General features: G+C 45.4%; 1 protein-coding gene across 1 annotated transcript in view; it reads right to left on the reverse strand.

The window, feature by feature from the left end:
- ANO2 (anoctamin 2) overlaps positions 1-21,943 on the reverse strand; it is a 288,476-nt gene that overhangs the window by 258,813 nt on the left and 7,720 nt on the right. Inside the window, exons 2-4 of the mRNA XM_017883353.1 lie at positions 5,809-5,957; positions 3,833-3,887; positions 1,295-1,346 (exon numbers count right to left, since the gene is read on the reverse strand). Of these exons, the coding sequence (XP_017738842.1) occupies positions 1,295-1,346; positions 3,833-3,887; positions 5,809-5,852 (151 nt within the window). The 5' untranslated portion in view covers positions 5,853-5,957. The remainder of the gene's footprint in view (positions 1-1,294; positions 1,347-3,832; positions 3,888-5,808; positions 5,958-21,943) is intronic.

Here is a 21,943-nt window from a genome sequence, read left to right on the forward strand (position 1 = left end):
ATATATATAATATATATTTTATATATATATAAATTTCTCTGTTTTTTAGGCTAATTCCCTCACCCACTTAGCCTCGCCTCATCAGCACCGTGTTTCAGACAAATAACATAACATGGAAGGTCTGATTTTAAAAAGTGCATTGTTATTTGGAATCTTGTAGCAAGATGAATATATCAAAGCAAAAGTAAGCAAACATAATTGCCCTGTTGAGAGGTTAAGCACGATTCTAAAAAGACTATCATGGCATAACACCCATTCAGATTCCTTCTCCAGCACTGTGCCCTGGGTACCCAGGCACACTCTCAAGCCCCACAACACGCTCTCAAATACTAGCTAGCTAACATCATCATCATCATTGTCATTCCTGAGCCTGATCACCTCCTCTATTCAGTAGACAGGACTCCAAATGACTTTGAACTCTTTTCAACCTAAAGCTGCTTCAAAAGCCAAAGATTTGCCATCCCAAAGCGCATTCTGAAGGCAGCTCTCCCAAAGCTATCAGAAGCCGCTTGGAGATGGCATCTTGGGAACAAGGGTTCAACATGCAAGAACAACTCCTGTGCAAAAGTGTTTGTGTGTGACGTTTGGCACATTTCTCCAAAAAGCAGTCTCAGGGGGTTATGGGCACAGCTCACATTGTACCTGGGCCATCACAGACGTCTTCCACACAATCCACCAGGATCTGGACTGCCTGCCTTATACTGCCTGCCTTATACTTGGCCCCAAATGCGTCCAAGACAATTACCCTAATATTTAAGAAACAAACCACAGGGCAAACAGATTCAGCCAGATATGGTGAGAAGAATGCTGAACTTAGAAGAGGCTCACTCAGACTTAACCATCACCTGCTGTGTGGGCTTAGGCCAGTTATGCACCCTCTCTGGCGGTTCATCTCTTCTGACATAATATGAGGAGGTTGGACTAAAGGACCTCTAAGATGCTTTTCTTGGGTGATTAAAAACTATTCGAAATGTTGAAAAACAGAGGAGCCGCAGAATTATCCGGATAAAGTGGCAGGTGTGGGCGGTACGGGGAAAAGAGAAAGAGAAGGCCCGGAGACCTGGGATGAAGGCCTGGGAGAAGTTACAACAGCCTGGGAGCAGCCCCACTAAGAAATGGGACCCCCACTGCTCCTGGGGCCAAGGCAGGCTTCCCAGCCTAAGTTAAGCAGCCTCTCCGTGGGGGGCATTTGTTTGCTTTGTTCTTTGCTGCCCACCAAGGGAGCTGTTGAAAGCACAGGGCGGGAGCCGCCTCAGCGCCCGTCAGCACCCTGCCCGCAGGCTGGGGTCCTTACCCATCGTGTTGTTGGCTCGGGAGCAGGCTGTGCGCTTCAGGATCTCGTGCACCTAAAAGGGGACGACAGCAGAGCTGTAAGCGCCTCGTTCCCCCGCCCTCCACCGTGCGTCACCCTCACCACTGCCTTGCAGGGGCGGGAGACGCCCGGGTCCATGTGCAGCGAGGGCTAAGCCAAGCATGTGCCTGGCTCATGGCCCGCACATCAAACCCACTCAGACTTGAGGACTTTGAGGACACAAGGGATGTAACCCCCCGCGCACACATCCCCCGCCCCTTCGCCCCACCCTGAGAAAAACAAATGCATAAAAGGCTAGACATGGACTGCAGTTACAGGAGGTAAGGAAAACAGAGGAGCCCACCCCGGACCACATAGCCTCGGGAGGGCTGGGAGGAAGCCCTGGGTCTGTGGGGTCGGGACAGTGTCTGCCGCCCACGTCGGGGAACCTCAGGAAAGGCGGGGTTCTGTCTGGTGGGTCCCGGGGAGGGGCAGGCCCCCTCCCCCAGCCTGGAGCCCGGCTGACGGGGAGAACCAGTGCGGTAGCAGAAAGCTCCGGAGGTAGGTGCGGAGGGTCCGGAGCAAACGTCAGGAGGGTCAGCTTGCGTCTGTAATGGGGCCATCTAGCGGAGCTGCTCGGGAGGCCAGCCAGGCCGTGCACAGGAAAGTACTCTGAAACCGCAAAGGAGCTACCTCTATGTTGGTCACTGATGTCTTTATTTCGTGGTTTTTTCCTGGGTCCTCATCTTGCCTCCCTGATCAGAGCATATCATACACTTCCTTGAAGATTCATGTCTTAGAGCACAGTCCTAGGCACACAGCAGCTCCCGACTCAGTGGCTTTGCCTGCCTGAAGCCCGACATGCCCAGAATGGCCTACAGAATCCCCTGGCCTATGGGGCCTGCAGGGGTGCTTCCCACAAAAGAATCAGGGAGGGACAAGCCTGTGCCAGTCTATAAAGAGATGCCCAGCAATGAAGTCTGCCTTGCAACAAAAAGCTGAGGTGCTCAGACACCCACAAAGAAGCAGGTATAGGGGAGACATCCACAGATGTGGGTGAGGTCCTCCAGCCAAAGTCCAGGGCAGAATAGATCCCAGGACAAAACTCAAGGCTCTTTTCCCCTGTTCTCAGTGTGGAGTAGACTGAGGAAAGGAAGATGCTTCCAGAAGGAGAGATGAATGCTAGATGTGTTATTCCATCATTATTTACATTCCCATATTCCAGCCACAGTCTAAAGGGAGTGGTAAGTAAATAACTACGGGGTCCAAGAGTGTTTAATCCTGCTCCTAATATAGTACAGTAATTCAACAGCAATAATAATTAGGAACAGCATTTTTATGGCATTGAATTATTTTACCAGCACTTTGCAATTATCGAGTAATCTCCACAACACCTTATAACTCCCCCACAGTCGTGGGACCCAAGCCACAGTGAGATTTAATTGGCTAGTAATATCATCAACCAAGAAAATGGGACGTTCATGCCTTTTTCCATTGGAAGAAAAAAGAAATCACATGCCCATTTTAACTCTGCCTAAGACACCAGGCTAAGGGAGCTGAGATTTCCTTGCCCATCCTGCAAGTAAGAGTTAATGCCATGTTTGCAGTGTGCCTGGGAAATCATCTCCTAGCCTCCTCTAATCACCTGTCCCTTCTTATTCCTATATTTTCTTACCACCCTTCTAGGTATCTAATCCTTATTCCTCCTGTGGAAACTTCAGTTCTTTGGTAAGGATCAATGGGAACTCACTTCATACTTCCCATGCGGGCATGTGTAAGTTTCTGGCATTCCTTGGGCCCCTCTTTCTGTCTTGTGCCCATAGGCTACGTGACCTCTAGGGTGATAGAGAATAAACTGATTGGTGAATGAAGATGTTCTACTGCTCATGCAGGGGCCACAGAAACACAGGCTATATGCAGATTTTTATTCATCCTACAAAATTCAAACACTTGACATAAAGGCAAAATGACTATGATAGAAGAGCTATGGTCACGAGAGTTGGCTTTCTAGTGAATGGGCTGGTGATGATATTCTTGGGCAAATGGGTTAACTAGCATTCCATGTTATATAAATTCACATGACTCTGTCATGGGAGTTGAAAGAAGAGAAAATGCATAAATAAACACAGTGGTCCAAAAATCAGAAGGACTAGTTCTAGTCCTTGTTCTGACACTAATGATCTATATAATTTTTTTTTTCAATGCATTGCTTCTCAGAGCCTCAGTTTCCTCTATGTAAATCAAGGGGTTCACCTAACTAATCCCCGCAGCAGCTATGACCTTCCCTGGTTTATTTTCCTAAGAACTTTAATGGAGAACACATATAGAGAAGAAGACGCTCCCCTTAAACCACAAGTAAGGGCAGTTATTTGCTGTTTCTTCTGGGGAATGGGGAAGCTCTTGCATACTTTTCTCAGTTGCTAGGCAACTCCAAGCAAATAACTGTGTGAGGTGGCAGGGAGGGTAAGAGAATGCCCCGCCAACTAGGGACTCAGCTCTTTCCCCATCCTCTTTCCTAACACAGTACATCCATTTACTTACAATGCGGCTGCGGGTGGCATTATCAAAGAAGGTGTCCTTTTCCTGGATGTTGTACCTGGAGACACCAAAACAGCGGACAGCAAATATAGCAAGACTTATGAGGTGCACACACACACTCACACACACACACACACACACACACACAATGTTTATGCCCTTCTTGACTCAGTAATTCTAAAAACTCATCCTAGAAATTTCTCTTAGGGAAGAAATACAACACACAGAAAGAAAAATAACATAAATAAAAAATGCCTATTGAAAAGGTACTTATAATAAAGATTATAGCAATAAGATGCAATGCCAAAATCTATAGGATAGGGTATCATGCAGTCATTGAAATTTATAATTATGAAAACTTTGTGTATAGAAAAAGATTACACCATGTTAGAAAAATATATGATGAATAGGTTCCAAATGGAAAGTATGTAAAAAAGATACTGGTGCATGAACAAAGGCAGTAAAAAATACAAACCAAAAAGAGTATCATTCCACGGTGTTGGATTATCACTCTGATTCTTCAAAATTTCATTTAATGTCACTGTCATCTCATCCATTAGAAAAATCTTAATTATGCAAAGGCTGTGTCTGTTTTTAACTTCATACACTGAGCTTTCACTCAGAAAATAGCACATGGGGCATGTTTGTAATGCTGAGGAAGCTGTGCTAGAGGATGCAGTGATGAAGGAAGGAAATATGCTCCCAGCACCCCAGGAGCTCCAATCACTGAAATGTACATTTCTCCAAGTAACTGACACAGAGTAGAACCTGGGAACATGCAGACCATTGATATGAAAGTTCAGAGGGTGAAGCGCACGCTTCTGGTTGGGAAGAGCAGAATATCCTTCAAAAGGAAGGTGTTGATGAACCAGTCTTGAAGGACAACAGAAGTAAAATGAACGGAGGTGCCTAGGAGGTTACCATTCAGATGCCAGCACCAGCATAAATGAAGGCCAGGGAAGGGGACGCAGGGAAGCACCACAGGACACAGAAAGAGCAGCAAGCCACCAGTCACCATGCAAGACCCAGCTCAGCCACTTTGGGCGGTGTGACCCTGGACAGACTTAGACTTTGGTGTCTATAATAGAAGATAGTTAGACCTGGCCGGTCACCTCACAAGGGGGCATGAGTACTCAATAAGAGGGTAAATATATGCAAATGAAACAGCACAGGCATGTGTGTAGGATAATAGCGAATACAGCAAAGATGGATAGGAGACAGTCTCTCATGGACAACAGAAACACTGCTCCACAACTTCCACCTCCCAAAATGAGAAAGTCCTTCTTTCCATCCTCTCTGCCCTTCCATGCCCCGGCCTTTCCCTCTCTTGCTCCATTTTCTCATCACCCTTGATGGTTGTTTATTTTCTCATTAGCTCCTAGAGCAAAGTTGATGCTTGGCGGCTGCATCTCCCACTTCCCAGCTGTGGCTCCCCCTTCCAAATGTTTCCCAAGTGGCTATCTCTGTGAAGAGCTTTTATTCACTCTTCCTAGGCAGGGTGCAGGGACAGGGGAGGACCCCTGACAGTCAATGAAGGTACAAGTAGGCAGCTGGAATCCAGAAACCCAGAGGCTTCATCCACTTTCTCTCTGGTTTATCATATCCTGTTGAAACCCTATTAGACTGGCAATTGGGAAGAAAGTTTTCCTACAGAAGATACACAGGTGTCTGACCACTTTCTCACAGAGTTCCAAAGTTTATTGTTGGCTGCTCCCTGGTTTGCCCATCACCCTGCAAAATGGTCAAATGGCGGATTTCCTGCTGCACAAGCACCTTCAGCTGTTTGGGATCATCTCACACGGGGAGGGGGTTCACAAAGCAGGCACAGGGACAATGTCACCGTGAGAACATGCTTCCTACTCTCTCTCCCAGGCATTGGGGCACCCACTTTGGGAGCCCCAGGGCTGAGTCATGGAACAGTATTCAATTTTCCTTCCCATCCCTTCCCACATCCCTGCTCCAGCAGCTTCAATACTCACAGGTACATCTTCTCCCTGGAGAATGGGTAGGAGAGGTTTTTCATCTTGCTGCTGTGTTCTGGAACTCGGGGCTGCAGGGGTGAGCTCAGCTTCTGCAGAGCTGCGCTGAACTTCTTTGCAATGCTGCCTCCTGCTTTGATCTCGTACGTCTATGAAAGGAAGAGCCACAGGTCTGAAAAGGGGGCCAGTTCCAGCAGAGAGGAATTGCTTCACAAAAAAAAAAGCTGCATGGACAAAGATTCCTAGAGGTGAACATTGGAGAGAGGAAGAGACTGGGAGAAACAAGAAGAAGGGCCTTCCCCTTTTCCCCAATGCTTTCGCAAGGACCTGGACTCTCGACTCCTCTCAATCCTTTGAGCTCATGGAGGTGAGCAGTGCAGAGGAATTAAGTGAGGAGTCCAAACTTTCTATATGACTCGATATCATCTTAGAGAAACTGCACACCTACTATGTGACCCTACTAGGTGCTAGACACAAATTAGCTCCAATGCTTACAGCAACGCTGCTAGGTAAGTAATACTATTTCCATATTATGATGAGACAATTAAGGCTCAGAGAGGTGAGGCAAATTAACAAAGGCCACATAGATAGGAACAGGGTGACAGAGCTTGGATTTAACTCGTGTCAACCTAATCCAAAGTCTATACTCTAAAACTGAGCCACGCTTCTATGTGATCATGCAGCATCACATTCTTTGTGTTTTTCTTAGGAAATATCTGTGTTTAAACGAGTTTGCTTTCAAAGTATTAAACATGTAATGAGTACCTGCCTTGAGTAAGGCATAGATTTAATACCAAGGTAAATGTTAATATTTATAGTGCATACAGTTTTTTTTTATAATGCATAGCATGCTTTGCATACATTATAGCTTTGGATCTTTATAATTTGCAAATGGAGTCATTGAGACACAGAGGTTGTATTTCTCACAGCAAAGCTGTGACAAATTGATGATGGCCACACATTTTTTACACAAATTCTTTTAGGAGGTAGCATCTCTGTTCCCACCCGCCTTGAATCTGCATTGGTTCTGTGGATGTTTAACCAGTGGAGGATAGCAGGCATGACACTATGCTAGTTCCATCCTTTAGAACAGGGGTCCCCAATCCCCAGGCCACAAACTGACCGGTACTGGTCCAAGGCCTGTTAGGAACCGGACCACACAACAGGAGGTGAGTGGCGGGTGAGCAAGCATTACTGCCTGAGCTCTGCCTCTTGTCAGATCAGACATGGCATTAGATTCTCATGGGAGCATGAACCCTATCGTGAACTGCACATGTGAGGGATCTAGGTTGTGTGTTGTGTTCTTTATGAGAATCTAATGCCTGATGATCTGAAGTGGAACAGTTTCATCCTGAAACTATCCCTGCCACCACCCCCTCTACCCTTAGTCCATGGAAATATTGTCTTCCATAAAACCAGTTCCTGGTGCCAAAAAGGTCTGGGGACCACTGCTTTAGAAGATGGGCAGCCTCAGCCTTGGTCTGCCTTATCCCTTGAAGCCCTGAATCACACCATAAGAAGTCTACAAGATGTCCTGAGAGTACCCAGTGAGGGAAAGGCACTCAGTTGAGCCCAGTCTTCCAGTTGCCCTGCCAAGCAGCAGGCATACCACTAAAGCTTTCCTGAACCCTCCCGTCCAGCCCACCTCTAAGCTGGCTACCACCAAGTGACCCCAGTCGACACCACATGAAGCAGAATAATCACCCAGCCCAGCTCTGCCGAAGTTCCTGACCAAAAAATCATGAGGTAAAATAAAATGGCTGTTGTTTTAAGCTACTAAGTGTGGGCTAATCTGTCAGGCTGCAACAGACATCCAGAACAAGAGGCAACATCCAGACCCTCTGACTCGAAATCCTATTTCCTTCTCTACCATGATAGCTTCACATTACTTCAATGTAGAGGGGCAGTAAGACTGGTATGAAATACTTGTCTTCATACTTGGGTACCTGAAACACTCACCAAGATAGAATGAGAAAATGCCACAAAAGATACATAAAGTACTTCGAGGGTTCAAAGAAAGGAGGCAGCACATTCAGTTGAGGAATTAGAAAAATGTTTTTTTGAGGGAGTAGCATTTCAGTTGGATTTAGCAGAAGGGTAATCTTCTTCCATTACCTTTTTGTTCTTTAATAAAACAATGATAAGTAAGGACAGGACAAGAGCCTCCCCAGTCTAACAACTGAAACATAACCACAGTTTATTTTGTTCTTCTAAACCTTTTTCTATGCATTTTGCTTTAATTTCAATTACAAAATTAACATGGTTCAGGTAAATGAACAAGCGTAAACCATTAAAGTATATTAACTAAACGTTAGGAGTTCCTTCCTAACCAATTCCCACCCAATTCCCACCCTCTTCTCCAAAGGGAACCTCGCTTAATGGTTGGGAATGTATTTAATTCCTATCTTTCCATATAGATAGAACTAGGTTCCTTCCTAAGCAACTATGACCCTACTTCACATATTCCTCTATAATTTGCTGTTTTTATTTCGCATTATATCATAGATATCTTTCCAGGACAGTTTGCATACAGCTATTGTAATGGATGCATAATATTACACAGTAGACATGAATAGTAATTTGTTTAGCCATTTCCCTAGTGACAGGCATTTACTTCATTTCCTATGTATGTTTTATATCTTGTTTTGTTCATATTTCTGTTAACATTAACTTATAAATACTTTTGATTAATAAGGCTTGAACAGATACAGGCAAAGACATTCTAGGCAAACAAAAAAGTGGAAATGTTCAAGCTGGGTTTAAGGAGGGCTACATGAGCTGGTTTGCTTGGACAAAGGGGTTCTGATGGGCAATAGTGACAATCTTCATGGGCAACAATATTGCGTTGCCTTGTGCAGCAGATTTCCATGCAAACTCAGTTGAGGCAAACTGAGACGAGTGCATGGAGATCTGCTACACAAGGCAGTGGAAGACAGTGAAGAGTGTGAACAGCAACCAAACCAGAGCTGTGAATTAAGAAGATAATCAAGTGAGTTGTGTAAGAAGACGAAGAGTAAGCCTGCCTTCTGAAACAAGGAGATTGTTGATTCCAGTAGCATATACCATTTACTAAGTATCTCCTGTGGGCCCGGCTTTCAAGGTACTTCAGTGCTAATCTTAAAATATGTCGCAAAGCCAAGAGAGCTAAGTATCTTAGCCAAGATCACACAGATAGTATAGACAAGCTAATAACCAACGGGGTTTAAAGCCCCTCGCCAAGTCCATGTTCTTGACTGCTTTACTCTACTGCTTAATTTGCTAAAATGTGAGTTATCATGGGGAAAAACAGTGTACAACTTACAATATTGCCTCTATTGTTGTAAAGGTCTTGACCTTTCTACCAAATCTCTCCTTCACACACATCAGTCACTGCAATGCACAGAACTCACTTCTCAGGTGTCTCCGGTCTGGAGGGATGGAGACAGAAATAAGACCACCTCACACTGTCTTATAGGCCATTCCGTGCAGGTTCTGACCAGACACCTGACCCGCACTGAGACTATGCAGTTCACCATACCATACCCATATGTCTTTAAATGGCATGTGTGCGGAAATTGGTTTCAGAGTAGGAGGGAAGCTGATGGACTCTGTCTTCCAGATGCCTTTGAATGGCAGATTTGGACCAACCAGGACTATTCCTTCTCTGTCCACTCCTCTCCATCTCCACCTCTGCGACCCTAACCTAAGCATCTTTTAGTAGTTTACAACAATAACTGGTCTATAACCAGTTTCTCCACATTTTCTCTTGCTAAAGGTTGCCAGATTTAACAAATAAAAATATAAGATGTCAAGTTAAATGTGAATTTCAGATAAACAATGAATAATCTTTGGCATAATTAGGTTCCATGCAATATTTCCAACCTATTTAAAACTTTTTAAAAACACAGTTAAAACAATACATTTTAAATGCAATTATGTCCCATGTGGTATTTGGGACATACATATACTAAAAAAGTATGCATTGTTTATCTGAAACTGAAATTTAACTAGGCGTCCTATGTTCTATCTGACAATTCTACTCTTGCCCACCTCCAATTTGGTCTCTACACAGGAGACCAAGTGAAGTTTCTGAAGCAAAAATCTCATCTTCTTGCCTCCTCATTAAAAAGCCTTCAACAGTCACCCATTGCTCTTAGGAAAAAGACCAAAACTCTTTAACACATCCCATGGAACCTGCAGAAGTCTCCATATTTACCTTTCCGTGTAGTCCCTACTGACTGCACCCAGACACTGGCTGAGCTGGGCACATCTCCTCCCCAGCCCCTATGGCCCCCACCTCCCCACCCCCTACCCACTGGCTCACTAAGCTCTGTTCACACTGAGGTTATTATTTTTTGGCTTCCAAACAATGGCAAGTCCCACCTTCACTGTATTTCATGAGCCCTAATTCCTTTTTTTCATAACACTTATCACAGTTGTAATTTTATACTTATTTGAGTGACTGTTTGATGAATGTCCAGCCATCTCTACCAAACCATAACTCCACGAGGACAGGATACTGTCCAAAATGTTCCCTATTATTTTATGAATGAATGAATGAATGAATGAATGAATCAATCAATCAATCAATCAATCTCTGGAGAAACAGCATTGATGACAGCAGTTGCTGTCACTGGAGGAGCCCAGACTGGGATCCAAACAGTCATAAGACAACTCGTCTGGTCTTGGTAGAAATAAACCAGGCTAGAGGTGAGCCAAAAGCCTAAGACCTCTGACAGGCCAAAAGGCTCCCCCTCCTGCCCCTACCAAGTGCAAAAGCACCCAGGAGTGTAGCACCCACAGGGGCCTGGAATGCCTGCATTTAGTTGATGCAGATTTCTAACCCATCGATTGTTTCAGGGTCTGGCTCTAGCAGACGTTCAGCTGAGAACCTCCAGGCAGTTCCTGAGCCTCACCTTGGCAATGGATCTGGTAGGGCTCACCTAGAGAAATAGGCTAAAGGGAGTGGGCTTCCGCGCTGTTTTTACTGGAACCAGGAGTGGGAATGGGGTAAGTTTCAACTGTTTCTCGATGGAGGATGCTCCGTATCACTGAAAGGAATACTGGTGGCTGCCTTCAAGAGTGTGGAAGGCCAGAGTCCCACCAGAAACCTCATGGTAACATCAACTGCATAGCCCTGAACAAGACCCTACACAAATGTCCCCAGGCTGAAACACCACAGCAAACTTGTGTTGGAAGAAATTTCCAGACTTCAGGGACTCAGCAGGGGGATGGAGCAGGTGCATATCCACAATAAAACACACATGTCTCCCCAGTAGTACCACACCATACACACTGGGCTTGGGGTGAGGGACCTGCTTCCTGCCTCCGAGCTGTTGTGCATGTTACCGGTTCCTGAGACGTTCTCCCTCCTCTCCCACCTGGATGACTCCTGCCTCTCCTTCACCACAAGGCTCATGTGCCAACCCTCCCGGGAGCCCTTCCTTGCCCTCTCACTTCCTGCCATGCTTCCTTGGTACCCTGTGGATAAATACCCGCCTCATAAAATATATTGTGGGTTGCTTTTCTTGACTTATGCATCTGTCTCAAATTCTCAGTTGATTTGTCTGTCTCCCCAAGAAACCATGGACTTATGGAAAGCAGGGACCCCTCCCGTGTGCCGGCACACAGTGGGGACAGGAGGATGCCACCTTGCGGATGCCAGTGAGATGTACAGCTTTGGACAAGTCATTCCCTTCTCCCAGCTTCTTCATCTCCAAAGGGAAAACAAGGGAACCTCTACTTCCTACTATGATGGAGTAACAGGGACCCATTTACTCTCCTGCCTGAAACAACCAAAACACCCGAACAAAATACATGAAATAATGATTTTCAAGATACTGGACATCAGACAGCGAAAGGCAGTGATCCCTGAGAGATGGGAGACAGACAAGGGGAGCCCTGTGAGTCCTGCTCACTGCCTTGGGAGAGGAGACAGGTGGAGCCCAGGAAACTCCCTGAGTTGAGAAGACTGAGCTCTAAGTCTGGGGAGACCAAGGCAACTAGAGTTCACAGGACAGAGCACCCCAGAGGGCTGCAGAAGCTCCCCTTTGAGTATTTAGTGCATGAGTGTGATAAAAGCACCCAAGACTGGAGAGGGAACTGTCTGAAAGGGAACAGCACTTATGCCCACCAGCTGTACGGAAAAATCCCCTAATTCACAGGGCACTGGGCAGCGTGCTCAGATGACTCGGCAACGGAGGATAATCTGCCTTAGACTGAGCGCTACTCCAGACCAACCTAACAAGTCATAAAAGAGACAACAGGACCAAATACTTTAAAAAGTATTGTCCAAGGCGACCACTCCGTGGCTTTGAACATTTAATGAAAAAGAAACATTCATTCGTGGCACAAGCATCTCTGGGTACCTCCTAGATGTCCAGTCCCAAGCTTGGTGGTTGACTGTGGTAAGCCCTGGAGAGACACAAGGATGGTAACAACCCCTTCTGTGTTTGGAATGCTTTGCAGTATACCCAGCACTTCCCTGAGCATCCTTTCATCCCCGGTCCGTACAAACTCTGTAAGGTGTGCCTGCCAGGGAGGATGAGCATCTCTACTTTATAGATGAGAACACGGAGACTCAGAGGGGCTGGGAACAGCCAGAGTCAGTGGTAAAATCATGCCAGGAACACGGGCTTCCTGCCTTCCCCTTCTAGAGCCCTTTCCTTCAACCTAACATCCTTTGATCCTTGGCTGGGCTCCATGGACTGCCCCTGAGAAGCAAGCAGGCTGTAGTGCCCCTTTCCGCCCCTGCCAAACCCAGCAGCCCAGGCTCTCCTCTTGCCTTTAGCAGGATTCAGGAAAGACCCCCCAACCTTCTTTATTGTTATTAATACAATCAGCAGTGGCATCATTACTACTGTTATTCTTGGACATCAGAAAATTATGAACAACCTCAGAAATGGCGAGACACATGCTAGCCAGCTGTTCCCCATTATGCCCTCCCTGGGTACATGATACGCCTTTCATGTGCTTAAAATCATAAATAATTTTTAAAGTATGTTGCTCTTATTTTTTATTCCAGGGCTCAAATGTGGTTCTCATAAAAGCTCACTTTGGCCTCACTGTCACAGTCTAAGGGGTTTTACTGTCTTTTCTTACTTCTTTTTTCCTCCTCGTCTCCCTCAGCCTCTCCGCTCCAGAGGGGCACAGCGGTGTGGTCTGAGGGCTGATATGTCTCCTTTTTATATTAAAATCATGTGCTTTCCTGGGGTGCAAGGAATGAAGCTGCATATATTGGACAGTATACAAGACACTGTTCCCATTTTACAGATAAAAATACTGAGGCACAGAAAGTTTTATTAAAATGCCCAAGGTGCACAAACAATGGGAGAGCCAATGACCCCAAAGATCAAGGAAAAGGTCTAACAGTATAAGATAGAAACAACATAATCGTAATGATCCATGAGTCACTAGTATCTGCAGTGGCCTAAGAGTGTCTCTCCCAGCAACAGGCAGGAAAGGTCACATAGGAGGAATGCAGACCAGACGTAAAAACAGAACATGTGCCGCGGCTGGGAGTACATGTGTCGACAGAAATGAATGCCCATCTTTTTATTTATTGGTGCTTTCCTCTGCTCCTCCTCCAGTCGCTGGATCATCAAAGTTGCACGGTTATTACTTACGGTATCTAGCTCATCTTGAGAGGTAGGGCTGGGCGGAAGATGATCATCACACCTTTCTACTCACCCTAAAGACTCAGACACACAGAGAAGCCAAACAGTAAGAAAGGGGTACAAGTCACTAACTGGGCAAGGATGGAAGATTCTGGAGCTGAAGAAGGGAGGAACAAGAGAAGCCAAAAATGCCATGGAATTCACCCACTGCTCTCCCCGCCAGGTGATGCCTACGAGAGGTGCGTGCACACACACACACACACACACACACACGCTGCACTAGGACCTGAGGGGTACACACACACACACACACACACACGCTGCACTAGGACCTGAGGGGTTCCATACCGCTGAGATCTGTCCCTGCTCGCTTGCTGCACATTCACCCATGCAAGTGAGCGTTAAGCCTTTCCCCGATCAAAAGGGAGACAGTGCCAGGAGCAGCCAAGGTCAGATACAACCTGGAGCCAAAGGGAGACTTTCTCTGTGCACACCAAGGACAGCGAGAACAGGGGCTGCCCATTCCCCTCAGCCCCACCCGTGTCCACAGGTAAACTTCCCCTCAGCAACAACTCTGAGTATAGACAGAGAGTGATGCATTTACACAGTGTACATTCTCTAGTGTCTAATTCTGTGTTTATGGTTTTTGATTCTGTTGTCAGGTCCTCTACACATGAATGAATGTTTGCTGACTTATAAAAGTTGGGATTAAAACCAAACTTTTAAAATTACATGGCTGACAAGGCCTCTTAGGCGCCATGCCTCCTGCCTCCCTTGGCAGCCTCAGCCCCTGCCCCCCTCACTGAGCTGCTCCCACCCTGGCTCCCCTCTGTTCCATATGCAGCCCACGGTTTTCTTACCTTGGAGCCTGTGGGCATGTCCTTCCCACTTCTGGAAGGTTCTCACCTGCTCTTCCCACCCACAGACTCCTACCCAGTGCTCACATTTCAGCTTAAATGGCACCTTCTCCTCCCCTCCCCCACTACCATCTAAATGAGCCTCCTCTGGTTGGCTCTCTCGTCATACCCCAGCCTTTTTCTTCTGTGGGTGCCTCCTAATTTATTTTACTTTTTATATTTTTTTGAGACAAGATCTCACTCTGTCACCCAGGCTGGAGTGCAGTGGTACGATTATAGCTCACTGCAGCCTCAAACCCCTGGGCTCAAGTGATTCTCCCACCTCGGCCTCCTGAGTTGCTGGGACCACAGGTGCATGCCACCATACCCAGCTAACTTTTTTTTTAATTTTAGTAGAGATGAGGTCTTGCTTTGTTGGCCAGGTTGGTCTTGAACTCCTGGCCTCAAGTGATCCTCCTGCCAAAGTGCTGGGATTACAGGTGCAAGCCACCATGCCCAGCCTTGCCTCCCAATTTATAACTAGCCATACAACATCTGAATCCTCCCCATACTGATGGGGCCAGGGAACAGTTATAAGCACCACTGAATCACCAGCCCTCAGCAAAGTATCTGGTGTATGGTAATACTCAATAAATATTCACTGGACGGTCGGATGGGTGGATGGAAAATGGAACTTTCCAAAGGATCTCTTACACACAATCTGTTCCCATTAACTGAAGGAGGCCTTCAGCAAAGGACCCAGATCAGGGCAGCTATAATGGTACATGTGCCACCATGACGCCCTGCCCTTTTCTGGCAGGCAGCCCTCAGGGAGCACAGGATTCCTGCCTACTGCCCTTGGATGGAGCCTCAGAATCCATCTCAGCATCACCCTCCAGCACGCCACCACCACCAGGTGAGATCTGGTATGCATGACTCACTCTTCCGTTCACTACCAGCATTTATTTAGTGTCTGCTGTACACCAGGCACGGTTGTGAGTGCTGCTGATAAAACGGTTTAGAATAACTTGCTATTGTAACACATTTTCATATTTTTAACTTCACTGTTTCTGGGCCCTGAGTCACACCTGTCCACTGACAGGCCTCCACGTAGTCAATCACGCCTGGGGTCTTCCGAGGCTTATACGCACATCCGCAACACGGCCAGGACCATCTCAGGTTCCTCACAGGAACTGCAGCACTTAGGTACCACTAATTATTTTTTCTTATTTTTGACACTGAGAAGCATTACAGAAAACAAAATGAATAAAAGCATTCTGCACTCTTTCCAGTCTATTTAAATAGCAATCAAAGCAATCAAAGAGCATGCACCGAAAAGCTCATAAAGGTATCAAATATAAACCCCACCCCTCCAGCTGTCCCTCTATTGAAAACAAATGTTAGAGAACAGGCAATGACAGCAAGAGGAAGACCCCACCTATAGCCAACCAACCCTACGTAAACGGCATCAGTTCTAGCTCATTTAAAAACTTACTGACGATAATAACAAGAATCTGTACAGCACGTCATGTTGAAGGCTGAGTTGGCAGCGAACCTCCTTCCCATGACCGAGGATCTGCAAGTTCTCCATCCTTAATAAAACTCAGCCCGCTGGCCGGGCGCGATGGCTCAAGCCTGTAATCCCAGCACTTTGGGAGGCCGAGACGGGTGGATCACGAGGTCAGGAGATTGAGACCATCCTGGCTAACATGGTGGAACCCCGTCTCTACTAAAATACAAAAAATTAGCTGGGGATGGTGGCGGGCGCCTGTAGTCCCAGCTACTCGGGAGGCTGAGGCCAGAGAATGGCGTGAACCTGGGAGGCGGAGGTTGCAGTAAGAGGAAGACCCCACCTATAGCCAACCAACCCTACGTAAACGGCATCAGTTCTAGCTCATTTAAAAACTTACTGACGATAATAACAAGAATCTGTACAGCACGTCATGTTGAAGGCTGAGTTGGCAGCGAACCTCCTTCCCATGACCGAGGATCTGCAAGTTCTCCATCCTTAATAAAACTCAGCCCGCTGGCCGGGCGCGATGGCTCAAGCCTGTAATCCCAGCACTTTGGGAGGCCGAGACGGGTGGATCACGAGGTCAGGAGATCGAGACCATCCTGGCTAACACTGTGGAACCCCGTCTCTACTAAAAAATACAAAAAACTAGCTGGGTGAGGTGGCGGGCGCCTGTAGTCCCAGCTACTCGGGAGGCTGAGGCAGGAGAATGGCGTAAACCCGGGAGGCGGAGCTTGCAGTGAGCTGAGATCTGGCCACTGCACTCCAGCCTGGGCGATAGAGCGAGACTCCGTCTCAAAAAAAAAAAAAAACTCAGCCGGGTGCGGTGGCTCACGCCTGTAATCCCAGAACTTTCAGAGGCCAAGGTGGGCGGATCACTTGTGGTCAGGAGTTTGAGACCAGCCTGGCCAACATGGTGAAACCCTGTCTCTACTAAAAATAAAAAAATTAGCCAGTCGTGGTGGCGCACACCTATGAATCCCAGCTACTTGGGAGGCTGAGGTACGAGATTCACTTGAACCTGGGAGGCAGCAGTTTGCAGTGAGCCGAGATTGAGCCACTGCACTCCAGCCTGGGTGACAGAGCGATACTCCATCTCAAAAAAAAGTAAATAAAACAATAAAATAAATAAACAACAACAAACTCAAGAGAATTTCTCCTGATTTTTCTTTCTGGATTTACTGAACTATCAAAAACAGTTCTGATAAAGGAGGGAGTTGGTCAGGGTGAGGAGGGACAGTGGGCAGCTCCTGTTGCCAAATTTCACATGGCCTGTGTACAGCTGTGAGCTGAAACATCTCTTATCATCCCGAGCGACTCTGCTAGGGGATCACAACCCAAACAAGACATTGGGCAGGGGAAGCATCAACGGGTTAATCAACCTGGTGTTTACTGAGCAAATATTGTTTGAGGAACACCATACTAGAGTTTGCAGGGAACACGTAAGAGATATAAACCACAGTACTTGCTCTCAGGGGGTTTATGACATATTTGGAAACACAAGAGTTAGGACCCGAAGCAGCTGAAGAAAAACTAACAGGTAAGATCAATACTCACTGTTGACTAAGAGTCCGGAAAAGGTAAGATCAGTTCAGGCTGAAGGAATGAAGAAAGGTCTATGAGGGAGGTGAGATTTACGCTGGGGAGCAAAGGATGAGTAGTATTTGTTTATTCAGACAGGAACGGGAAGAACATTCTACGACTGGGGCAAATACTTAAAGCATTTGGAAAGGCTCCAGCCCATGGAGGAAAGAATAAAGTACTCTGCTTTGACGAGAGTCTAAATCAGAGAGCTCTGTCTAGGCTCCACAGAGAGGTGTGGTTTGGAAAGAGCAGTCCAGCATGGGTAAACCCAGAGAAAGCCTGGTGACTTTACCAGGCTTGGAGACACAGGGCAGCTTGAGAACAGGCACCACAGGCTAAGTGTACTACCTATTTAGAGCAAAGCTTGAAGAGGTGACAGACATACGACACTTTTACTCTTAGATATCTGTGAACAATCAGAAAGTAACTGAACATAAAAGGTAACTGTCCTCAGGCCCCTCAGCCAACATCAATAACAGAGGAAAAAAATAAATTCACAAATTGTCATTTGCTTTACATGCAGACCACAACATTTTAAAGCTATGACAGATAATTTAGGAGCGAATCTTCTTACTTTATGGGTGAGAAAGCTGTAATGCAGGAATGTGGAATAACTCACTGAGCAAGACAATATCATTTTTAAAAATGATCATTGAAAGCTGTTGCCTCTCCTAGTCCAGGATTATTTAATCTAGGATGGAATTCCCCAGAGTATGTTCTGTGGAATATTGGTTCCCCAGGATATTAATAGGTGTTCAAGTGTTCAGCAGAAAAGGCCTGAAAAAAATTGAACGAGTTTTTGTATATGTGTTTGTTTTTTATTTTTATTTTTTTACTACAAGGCTTCTCAACACTTTTGACTGTTCTGGTAAATTGTAATCATTCGTGTTTTTTGAATTTGTTCAACTATGAAAAAAAAATGTTTTTGTAAAACCAAAGACTAGGCTGGGCATGGTGCCTCACACCTGTAATCCCAGCACTTTGGGAGGCAGAGGTGGGTGGATAACTTGAGTCCAGGAGTTCAAGACCAGCCTGGGCAACATGGGGGAACCCTGTCTCTACCGAAAAATAGCCAGGCATGGAGGTGTGTGCCTATAGTCCCAGCTACTCAAGAGGCTGAGGTGGGAGAAACACTTGAGTCCAAGAAGTCAAGATTGCAATAAACCATGACTGTACCGCTGCACTCCAGCCTGGGCGACAGAGCAAGACTTTGTCTCAAAAACAAAACAAAACAAAAAATTCCAAAAGAACAACAAACACTATCATTTTTAAAAATACACTTTGAGAAATGCCATTCTAGACCACACTATCCACTACCTCAAGTCCAGTTAGGGATTTTTCAGTCAAGTGAGAGAGTAGGAGCATGGCTTTGGAGTCAGACAGACATGATTTTGAGTCCCTGACTCTAACTCCTTCAAGCTGTGTGACCTTGGATAAGTTTATTAACCTCTCTGAGTTTCCATTTTCTCATCTATAAAATGAAGCTAACGCTCATACCTACCTCATATCGTTGTTGTGAAGGTAAAAACAAATCATGTACATAAGGCTCTTACAAAATGGTCTAGCACATGGGATGCAGTATTAACTATATTTAAAACTCAATTAATTGATCTCTTTATCAACTTACGACTGTAAGTCTTTTGATCTCAAGATAATTTGTTTTGACTGGCATAATTCAAAGTGGTTTTATGAATCTTTTTCCTCAAAGTCAAATGTAAGAATTATGAAATGTGGACAAGCCTTAAAACATGCTAATATCCTTCTTTGCAGACACCTCTTACCAAGGCAGAAGCTGTTACTTAAGGCAATTACTGTATTTGGAAATAGAAGTATAAATAAGAAAATAATTCTTGAGGGAGTAAGCTCTTCTTGACATTAGCCACACTGGGTCTCCTTCCACCATTCATAACAAGGTGAGCCTCTGCTTCTATTTCATCAAACAGGAATGGACAATGAAAAAGTCGTCATAGACACACCGAGGTCAAGTAGGAAGATCCATGCACAAAGACTCTTCCATAGAACTCCCACACCCAATGGCAACAAATAAACAAGACTATTCCAAGTGATCTTAGAATCTGCCAAGTGGATTCTTGGAATACAGAGAAAGCCAACAAGCCTACCAGAGACCTTCAATTGTCTTCAATTGTCTGCTTACTGCTTCCTGCCCAGAAGAAGAGTGTATTAGTTTCATAGTGCTGCCATAACAAATTATCACAACATATATTTATTCTGTCACAGTTGTGAAGGTCACAAATCTAAAATCACGGCATCAGTGGAGCAGCACTCCTTCTAAAGGCTATAAGGGAAAAATTATTTCTTGCCTCTTCCAGTTTTTGATGGCCCCAGGAATTCTTTGCTTTCAGCCTGCATAACTCCAGTCTCTGCCTTCTTCACATAACCTTCTCCCCTCTCAAATACCTTTCTGCCTTTCTCTTAAAAGGATACCCGTCATTGGATTTAGGTTCTATTCTAAATCCAGGATGATCTCATCCTGAGATCCTTAACTAATTATATCTGCAAAGATCTTTTTTCCAAATAAGATTGTATTTACAGGTTCCAGGACTAGGTCTTGGACATATTTTTTGAATGCCACTATTCATTCTGTTACAAAGAGGATTACTGACTTTGAAATTATAAGCCTTGTGATGGTTCATATTATGTGTCAACTTGAGTGGACCATTGGGTGCCCAGATATTTGTTCAAACATTCTGGGTGTATCTATGAGAGTGTTTTGGGATGAGATGAGCATTTGAGTCAGTAGACGGAGCAGAGCAGACTACCCTCCCTAATGTGGTGGGCCTCATCCAATCAGTCGAAGGCCTGAAAACAACAAAAAGGCTGACCTTCCCACAGGTAAGGGGAAACTCTTCCTGCCTGACTGCATGAGCTAGGACATCAGTCTTTTCCTGCCTTCACACTTGAACTGAAACATCAGTTCTTGTGTCTTGAGGCTGCTGGAGCTTATTTGTTGGCTCTCCTAGTTCTCAGGTCTTTGGACACAGACTGGAACTACACCATCAGCTCTCCTGGGTCTCCATCGCATGAACTCCAGATCTTGGGACTTCTCAGCCCCCATAATTGTATTAACCAATTTCTCATGATACCTCTCTCTCTGTGTGTGTGTGTGTGTGTGTGTGTGTGCGTGCGCACGCGTGTGTGTCTGTGTGTGTCCTGTTGGTTCTGTTTCTCTGGAGAACCCTAACTAATACAAGCCTCAAATCTGAATAACTGAGAAATAAGAGGTGCTGCAGTCCTGGCTGAGTAGAGTCCCTGAGGTTGGGTGGGCACCATTAGCCAGTAAGAGGTCCTCCTGTGAAGCTTTTGCAAAAGCCAGGGCTACCAAATCAGAGTCTCTAGAGAGACAATAACAAGTACCTGAGAACAATTTCCAATCATTTCCAAAGCTAAATGGAATTACCTTTCCCTCCTAAGGGACCACTGAAGTTAACTGAAATGCCAAGTTTTTTGCTTTTTAACTGGAATTCTATCAGCTCAGTGTGGAAACAGCAATTTTTTTCACACTGATAAATAATGCTTCATAGCAATTACATATGTTTTATGGTAAAGAAAAGAAGATAACTCATTCTTTAATAAATGCAAGTTAGTAGACATCAACATGTCAAAACATGGGTTCAACTGAAAAGAATTAAAGTATCAGTGGCATTTCTCCTCAAACCTTTATCTTTGAACCCAGTTAGTGCCTCAGAAATTTGCAGACATTGGGGGTGCCCAAGATGGCTGAATAGGAACAGCTCCAGCCTCCAACTCCCAGCGTGAGCAACAAAGAAGACAGGTGATTTCTACATTTTCAGCTGAGGTACCAAGTTCATCTCACTGGTGCTGGTCAGTGAGTGCAGCCCAACCAGTGAGAGCTGAAGCAGGGCGAGGCATTGCCTCACCTGGGAAGCACAAGGGGGAAGGGAATTCCTTTTCCTGGCCAAGGGAAACTGAGACACACAACACCTGGAAAATCAGGTAACTCCCACCCTAATACTGCGCTTTACCAAGGGTCTTCGCAAACGGCACACCAGGAGATTATATCCCACGCCTGGGGAAGTAATCAGACTAACAGCAGATCTCTCGGCAGAAACTCTACAAGCCAGAAAAAGTGGGGCCAATATTCAACATTTTAAAGAAAAGAATTTTCAACCCAGAATTTCATATCCAGCCAAACTAAGTTTCATAAGTGAAGGAGAAATAAAATCCTTTACAGACAAGCAAATGCTTAGAGATTTTGTCACCACCAGGCCTGCCCTACAAGAGATTCTGAAGGAAGCACTAAACATGGAAAGGAAAACCAGTACCAGCCATTGCAAAAACATGCCAAAATGTAAAGTCCATCAATGCTAGGAAGAAACTGCATCAACTAATGAGCAAAATAACCAGCTAATATAATGACAGGATCAAGTTCACACATAACAATATTAACCTTAAATGTAAATGGACTAAATGGTCCAATTAAAAGAAACAGACCGCCAGATTGGATAAAGAGTCAAGACCCATCAGTCTGCTGTATTCAGGAGACCCATCTCACATGCAGAGACATACATAGGCTCAAAATAAAGGGACGGAGGAAGATCTACCAAGCAAATGGAGAACAAAAAAAA

Source organism: Rhinopithecus bieti, unplaced genomic scaffold, assembly GCF_001698545.2.
Source record: "Rhinopithecus bieti isolate Rb0 unplaced genomic scaffold, ASM169854v2 scaffold_13342, whole genome shotgun sequence".
NCBI lineage: Eukaryota > Metazoa > Chordata > Mammalia > Primates > Cercopithecidae > Rhinopithecus > Rhinopithecus bieti.